At 65.8% G+C, this 7610-nt stretch overlaps 2 protein-coding genes across 2 annotated transcripts in view; one reads left to right on the top strand and one right to left on the bottom strand.

Annotated features, from left to right (window-relative positions):
- The window catches only part of SGSH (N-sulfoglucosamine sulfohydrolase), a gene marked incomplete at its 5' end in the record, with an annotated part of 5764 nt that extends 3664 nt beyond the window's left edge, over positions 1-2100 (top strand). The window contains 3 exon segments of the mRNA XM_015559742.1: positions 2-59; positions 718-984; positions 1079-2100. Coding sequence (XP_015415228.1) covers positions 2-59; positions 718-984; positions 1079-1353 — 600 coding nt within the window.
- Positions 2101-2397: 297 nt separating this feature from the next.
- Positions 2398-7610, bottom strand: part of CARD14 (caspase recruitment domain family member 14) — a 35944-nt gene continuing 30731 nt past the window's right edge. The window contains exons 19-24 of the mRNA XM_015559737.1: positions 6846-6960; positions 6147-6346; positions 5385-5419; positions 4909-4969; positions 3664-3779; positions 2398-2980 (exon numbers count right to left, since the gene is read on the bottom strand). Of these exons, the coding sequence (XP_015415223.1) occupies positions 2773-2980; positions 3664-3779; positions 4909-4969; positions 5385-5419; positions 6147-6346; positions 6846-6960 (735 nt within the window). The 3' untranslated portion in view covers positions 2398-2772. The remainder of the gene's footprint in view (positions 2981-3663; positions 3780-4908; positions 4970-5384; positions 5420-6146; positions 6347-6845; positions 6961-7610) is intronic.

The raw sequence follows: 7610 nt of genomic DNA, 5'->3' as shown, positions 1-7610 counted from the left end.
GTCCCCGGAGCACCCGAGCCGCTGGGGCCAGGTCAGCGAGGCCTACGTGAGCCTCCTCGGTACGGCCTGCGCCTCACGGGAAGGGGAGGGCGGCGGGTGCAGGAGTGGGGGCCCCCAGGTCTGGGCTGTCTGCAACCACTCGCTGACGTGGTTCCCCCAGGCGGCTCAGAGGGGAAGTGAGTTGCCCAAGGCCACGCAGCGTGCAAGCGCCCAACTGGGGTTCTAGCCGGGGCCTTAGCACCTTGCGACTTGCTTTCCCGCCGGCCCATTCTGAGCAAAGGGTGTTGCTGTCCAGATACCCACCCACGTTCCTGGCTCAGTAGGTCGGGGCTGGGGCCTGAGAGTGCGTTTCTGGCATTTTCCCGGGTGGGACTGATGCCGCGGCCCCAGGGATCCCGCTTTGAGGGGTCAGGGCAGCAGCACCCTCCGCCCTTTGGCCCCAAAGTACGTGTGGGAACGCTGTGGCCGCAGCTCAGAGCAGGAGCCGATGAGCCAAGTGGGGCTGCCTCACTGGCCCGAAGGGTCTTAGAAGGACCCTGAATGTCAGTCATGCAGAGAGAGCGGGCAGGTGGGCAGCGGGGACAGGTGCCGGCCGGGAGCTCCTCCCTGCTGGCGGCTGAGGTGAGAGGCGGCCACCAGCTTCCCAGGCTCGGCCTCGGCCTTCCCTGGGGGCCTCGTGCCGGCCTGGAGCGTGCTGATGCGCCTCCCTCCCCACAGACCTCACGCCCACCGTGCTGGACTGGTTCTCTATCCCTTAGCCCCGCTACGCCATCTTCGGCTCCAAGACAGTCCGGCTCACTGGCCGGTCTCTCCTGCCGGCGCTGGACGCGGAGCCCGCCTGGTCCACGGTCTTCGGCAGCCAGAGCCACCACGAGGCCACCATGTTCTACCCGATGCGCTCCGTGCAGCGCGGGGCCCTGCGCCTGGTGCACAACCTGCCCTGTGGGTGTCCCCTCCCCCCACCAGCCGGGGCTCAAGTACTCTGTGGGGCACAATGGACGGGAGGTCACACACCCAACCACTGGGGGCCTGAGGGAGCCCCGCGCTGTACCCCGGGGCCCCGCCAGCGCTGGGGGAGCTCTCCCTAGGTGTCCTCTCAGTGAGCCTGACCCTGCGCTTCCCACTCAGAGGCTAACCTGCCGGGAGCGCTGGGAGCTCTACGACCTCCGCCGCGACCCCCACGAGACCCAGAACCTGGCTGCCGACCTGCGCTATGCCCCGGCGCTGGAGCTGCTGCGCACACAGCTGGCCAAGTGGCAGTGGGAGACCCAGGACCCCTGGGTGTGCGCCCCCGACGGGGTCCTGGAGGAGAGGCCCTCGCCCCAGTGCCGGCCCCTGCACAATGAGCTGTGAGCCACACGCGCCTCCTCCAGGCCCTGTCCCCGCGCCCCCGCCAGGGAGGGCGTGGCCAGCCTCGGGCACAGGCACACTCCTGGGCTGCCCGCAGAGGGCGCTCCCTGATGCTGCCTCTTTCCCGTCTGCCTGGAGGGGCACAGAGGCTGTCTCCACCGTGCCATGGGGCATCGCCACCCTGTCTGAGCCGTGTCCCGGCACAGGAATCCCAGGGCGACCTAGGACAGGTCTGGACAAGGGGTTGTTTCCTCGGTTGGGTCCCGGGACCCTCATTCTCTGGAGCCACAGATGTCCATGCCCTTCCTGTGAGAGGAGCCGAGGGGCTGCATGTGCCATGTGGATGGAGACAGGTCCAACCCCACTCTGGGACTGCAGTGTTGGTTTTATCCATCTCTGGTCCTGAAGACACTGGGGCCGCCGGGCCAAGTCCCCGGCCCTGGGCTGGTTTCCGGGGGACGCTCCCGGCCGGCTGAGTGGCAGGTCTGAGCCCGTGGGCATCCATCCTTTTGACGCCCCGGGATGCCGCCCGCAGGCTGGTCCCCTCTGTGGAGGGCACAGGTCTAGCGCAGATGCCGCCCGCATGCTCCATGCCCTGCCCTCCCGGCGGCCGCTTTCTCTCCCAATGGGGGCTCCTGTCGCCCCGCCCTCCCCACCTCCTCCCTCCTGGGGGCGAGGGTGAGCCACAGGCCAGAACATTGTACACGCTTATTTTAGTCTAACATGCAAGTCCATTTCTGAACTTGTTTACAACAGCCTCCCGGGCATTTCAGTCTGTGAGGGGGCGGCTGGGCTGGGTGGGAGCCTGGGGGGCCTCCCCTGGGCCATGCCCGACTGTCTCCCTGGAGGCGGAGTCATGGTGGCCTGAGATGGGGGTGGGGGGAGCACTGGTAGAGGCAGTCCTCAGCCCTGGAGGAGCCCGTCTGGGGGCACAAACCCACCGAAGATACTGTGTCCGTCACTTGGAGACGATACTTGGTGGTAAACAGTCTGAAGGGCAACCACTGAGCATCAGCACCAGCAGCCGAGAGAACAGGGCTGGTGCTAGGCGGTCTCCTCCTCGCCTGGCGGGGGCGCCTGACCTCGGGCCGCCTCGGTGGGTGTGGGAGGAGCCTCTGAGCAAAGTGCAGGGTCGGTCGGATGGGCGCTATCTGGGGACACCTGGGCCTCCGGCTCCGGGGAGGCACCGTGACCCCTGTGGGGCGTCCTCGCGGTGTCGGTTCAGACCAAGCCAAGTCCTGGTGAGGAGACGGTTTACGCAGAAAAGAGCAGACGGTCTGAGTGCCCATCGGTGCCTGCACGTGGCGAGGGTGGTGGTCAGACTCCAGTGAGGGGACCCGAGGGGGTGTGTGCGGTGAGCACCCCAAGCTGAGCCCACAGGACAGGGTGTGAGGTCCACCAGTCGGGAGGACACAGCGTCCGTCAGGGGGGGCTCTGCTCTGTCCACACCACCTTCTTCTGCTCGTCGGAGATGGCGAAGCGGACGCAGCTGAGCAGCGTGTCCAGGTCGCCCCAGCCCTCGGGGGCCAGGCTGCAGCAGGGGTGCGGCGCCCTGTCCAGCTCGCCCTCCTCCTGCCTGCTGGCCGCCAGGAGCTGCTCCTCCGAGGCACCCAGCCGCTGCAGGGCCTTCCTGCGGGGCCAGAGGCGGCTCAGGGGGACAGCGCGCTGCCCCGGCCATGCCTGGAGCTGGCCGGGCTCGGGATCCCAGGGGACCAAACACCCTTGGGTGCAGCGGCCACTTTCACTGGGTCCTGAAGAGACAGGGCCCCAGACCACAGCCAGGTGGGAGCGGCGTCTAGTTTACAGCCTCAGGTGTGAAATTATAAAGGACCCAGGACACCTGGGCTTATCCCCAGCCATGAACAAGCCACGGCCTCCAGGTGGTCCTCACCACCGGGCGGGCCGGTCCCTGTGGCCCAGCAGACGGGGCCTTAGTGCAGGGGTCCTCAAACTACGGCCCGCGGGTCACATGCGGCCCGCCGAAAACATTTATCCAGCCCGCCGGGTGTTTTTGCCGCCGCTGCCTGTCCTGCTTAGCAGCCGACTCGCCCTGGGCCCGCAGTGCGCACGTGTGGAATGTCTGAGGGACAGTGAACTGGCCCCGTTTACAAAGTTTGAGGACCCCTGCCTTAGTGAGTCAGCGTAGGAGCCAAGTGCTCGCTGTCCTCTGGGCTGTTTCCCAGGGGGACAGGGGGCCTCTGTCCCAGAATTGTGGGGGACCCACCCTGTGACACTTCCAGGAATCCCGTCACATGCCCCAGAGGCATGAGGGCCTTGGGGGGGGCGGTGACGGTCAGCCCCAGACACACCTACCTGAGTCTCTTGGCCGCCTTCTCGTTGATGGCGACGTGGAGGACGATGGGGAAGATCTCCATGCTGTGCAGGGCGCGCACGCTGTCCAGCGGGATGTCCAGGAGGGCGTGCGTGTTCTGGGGAAGGAGAGGGAAACTGAGGGGACCGGGCAGGGCTGCGTTGGTACAGGAGCCGGGAGAGTCCACAGCTGTCCGGGCCTGTGGGGTGTTGGCTGCACAGCCGTCAGCAGCTCCCTCCACCCGCAGGGTGTTCTGCCAAGTGGTAGACGTGAGGCCAGAAAAATGAACAAATGGCCAGCAGCGTGGCTCAGGGATTGAGCATCAACCTATGATCCAGGTCACGGTTCGATTCCCAGTCAGGGTACAAGCCCAGGTTGCAGGCTCGATCCCCAGTGGGGGGCGAGCAGGAGGCCGCCGATCCATGATTATCTCTCATCATTGATGCTTCTATCTCTCCCTCTTCCTTCCTTTCTGACCTCAATTTTAAAATAGAAAAGAAAACACCAGTAAAACCCCAAACCCATAGACATAGGACAGGGAGAGGCTGGGAGGGTGACACGGGTCGAGGATCAAGTGTGTGACGATGGATGGAAACTAGATGGTTGGTGAACACGCTAACGTGCACACATGTAGAATTACATGCGGACACCTGAGACTCACATGAAGTTAACCAACGTTACCTCGATTTAAAAGGCAGTCGTTCTAGTGGTACAAGCATCGTCACGCCTGTGATTTTCACCTGGAAGCCTGGAGCTGCAAGCTGGGGCTGAGGGGCCTGTGCACACCCGTCCCCGGAGTCCGCAGCTCCTCCTCCGGGGCTGGGGGCACGGGGGCATGGGTCCGGGGCTGGCCGCCTTGTACCCATGTAACCCTGGGCAGTTCCCAGTGAGCTTTCCCTGTACATGAGCCTTAGAACATGAGCCCTTTCCATTGCCTTTAGGCCAGCGGTTCTCCACCTTCTGGCCCTTTAAACACAGCTCCTCATGGTCTGACCCAACCATAACATTATTTCCGTGGCTACTTCCTAGCTGTCATGTTGCTGCTGTGATGAATGGTCATGTAAACACCTGACATGCAGGGTGGCCTTAGGCGGCCCCGGCTTTAGTCCCTTCACAGATGCTGGTGACCACTCCTGGCCGGGAAACAGCTTCAGGGTCAGACTTCCCAGGCACTGGGACCCGGGTCCCACCTCCTCCTCGCCCCCCTGCCAGTCCCTGCTCCCTGCCCGCCCGCCCGCCCCCCCTACCTTCTCCATGAGGCGCTCCAGGGCTGTGCGGGTCACCCAGCAGTGGCTGCCGGCGGCCTCCCTCTCCCGGGGGGAGGGGGTGCGCACAGCAGGGCCAGGCAGCGCCAGGGGCGGATGGACAGGAGGGAGCAGGAAGACGAATTGAAGGAAGGATGGGTGGGTTGACAGACAGATGGAGATAAACCCCTCCATCGCTTCACAAGCTCCAAACTTACATATCCAACTTCTTCCACCTAGAAACCCCCTAGTGGCTCTCAACAGGGCAAGTGCCCCCAGGGCACGGGCATGTCTGGAGACTTTTTGGCTGTCACCACGGGCAGGGCTGTGCTCCTGGCAACTAGCGCGTGGGGGCCAGGGATGTCACTCAACACCCTACAGTGCAGATGGCCACCCAGAGGCCAGAGCCGGAGGCTGCGGCCCCGCCCTCGGACTCTGCTGCAGCCCCCACCAGGCCCTTCCTCCTGAACAGCTCCTGCCCCCTCCGCCCAGCCTCCTCCCGACCTGCCCATGCCTTCTGCTGGCCTCCGCCGTTGCCACCCAAGCACCCCCAGATCACGGTGGCCCCAGCTGGCAGTGAGCTCTGCGCAGCCGTGGACTAGCGACGGCGTGAATGAAAGCACCACCAAGGCCTCCCGCCGCCTCCTGGGCCCACCCTTCTGCTGCGAGAAGACACAGCCTGTCCCCGGGGCCCAGGACTCTGCTGACGGGCTTTGGGCTGGTGGGTGGCGCCCTCTGGGGTTCCTACCGGTCACACATGAGCCTGACTGCCAGCAGTAACTGCGCTGGATTGAGTTATGCCCCCCAAATTCTCACCCACCCAACGCCAGCACGGACCTTGTTCGGAAACAAGATCTGTGCAGGTGGGAGTGACGATGAGGTCGCACTGGACTAGGGAGGCCCTAACCCGAGGGCTGGGTCCTTACAGGAAGCTCCCGTGGAGACAGACACGGGAGAAGCCACGTGACGAGGAGGCTGAGGGAGGAGGGTGCACACAGCCAAGGAGCCGAGGACCAGGAGCGCCAGGAGCCAGAAGAGAGGGAGGCCCTCCCAAGATCCTCTGCGCCAGGCTGCCACGGAGACCTGGTCCCACCTCTGGCCTCAGCCCGGAGGACAGCCCGGTAGCTGTACGCCCCAGGCGGGCGTGGTGACCTGCTAGGCAGCCCCGGGCCCTCATGGCGCCTTCCGCTGCTCTCCTGGAGCCCATCCAGCGGCAGCCCAGGCCTTGCCCACTCGCACACAGGGGGGGACTCAGGGGGGACCGCACCTGCTGGGCATGTCTTAAACCCTTGCAGCAGGCAGAGCTTCTCATTCAGGATCCTCCCGACCAAGCCGGGCACGAGGAGCACAGGCCGGGGCCGGCTGGGCCTGCGTGGGTGCACCCGCGTGTAGGGCGCCAGGGTGACGCAGCTCTCGGCCCAGAAGCCCCAGGAGGAGGCGTCTGTGGGGGAGAAGAGCCGTGAGTGGTCCCAGGCCCCGCCCGCAGCAGGGCCTGTGCTTTGCACAGCGCAGCCCCCACACCTATGGGACGGCCACGATGGGCGCCGGCTCAAGGGCCGCAAGCCCCACCCTCCCTGGCTCAACAGCCTGGGTGCCAGTGGCCACCGAGCCCTGTGCTTGCCAGGCCCAGCAGGGTAGTGTGGTTGATCCCACCTGCCTCCTCCCACCTGTTGGCCACAGGGAGGATGGAGAAGGCCTCCTCCTCCCTTCCATCTCCCACTCCTGGCACCCAGCACCTCCTGGATGCCCGCCCCACGCTCCCCTCACTCCAGTTGCTGTCTTGTTTCCACAGCCCCTCTATATTATGCAGCCTCAGGGCCTCAGACCTCACCCAACTCACCTCTCCAGAGAGGCACCCAGGCGCCAAGTATGGTTCTCACGATCGATCCTTATTCCCCCGCCTCCCCCAGCAGCCTACAGCCCCTCCCCGCCCACCTCACCTCCCAGCTGGCTGGGGTCTGACTGGGCCCGATCAAAGGATGAGCACAGGGCGCTGGCCTTGGTTCTGTCCACAGTGACGATGCGCACCAACCTCTGGGGGCCTCCAGAAGACGGCTGCAGGGAGAAGGGACCAGTTGTCCCTGCTGTCCACACCGGGCCGGGCAGGCACCGCCCCACCGGGGGCTCCAGGCTGGTCCCTGGACCTTCAGGCTGTGCCCACAGAACAGCCCAGGCCCCGTGCCAGGGAGAAGAGAGCAGGAGAGGGTCCTGGGGCAGAGGCCCTTGCCCAGGGCACGGCAGCAAGGGCGGCCCCCACACCTCACCTGCTGTGATGGAGCCGGGGGGGCTCCTTGCTCGGGGCACTGAGTGCCTGTGTGGGGAGGACACCAGGTCCCCGCCCCCCGAGGGAGTAATGGGTGCAGATGGCCAGGCGGTGGGTGCAGGGGCACAACCAAGAAAGCACATCAGCACCTCTGCTCGCCATGGAGGGACCTGCAGGCCGGGTGCCCTGTGGGGCCCAGGGAAGGTGTGCGGGGCCCCTGGGGCAGGGACTCGCAGGGAGACCCTCAGATCAGTAGCCCACACCCTCCCAACAGGACCCCTAGCCAGGCGCCCCCCTCTGCCAGCCCAGGGAGGAAGGAGGGAGGGCCCCCCCAGGGCCCGGGCCAGGACCCGGCAGCGGCCTCACCTTGCGGGCGGAGCTGCTCTGCTGAGCCAGGTCCTGCAGGAGGGCGATGAGCAGCTGCTGCGCCCTGGGAAGAGGA

The sequence above is a fragment of the Myotis davidii genome, unplaced genomic scaffold, assembly GCF_000327345.1.
Source record: "Myotis davidii unplaced genomic scaffold, ASM32734v1 scaffold211, whole genome shotgun sequence".
Classification (NCBI taxonomy): domain Eukaryota; kingdom Metazoa; phylum Chordata; class Mammalia; order Chiroptera; family Vespertilionidae; genus Myotis; species Myotis davidii.
This window is presented reverse-complemented; position numbering and strand designations above follow the sequence as displayed.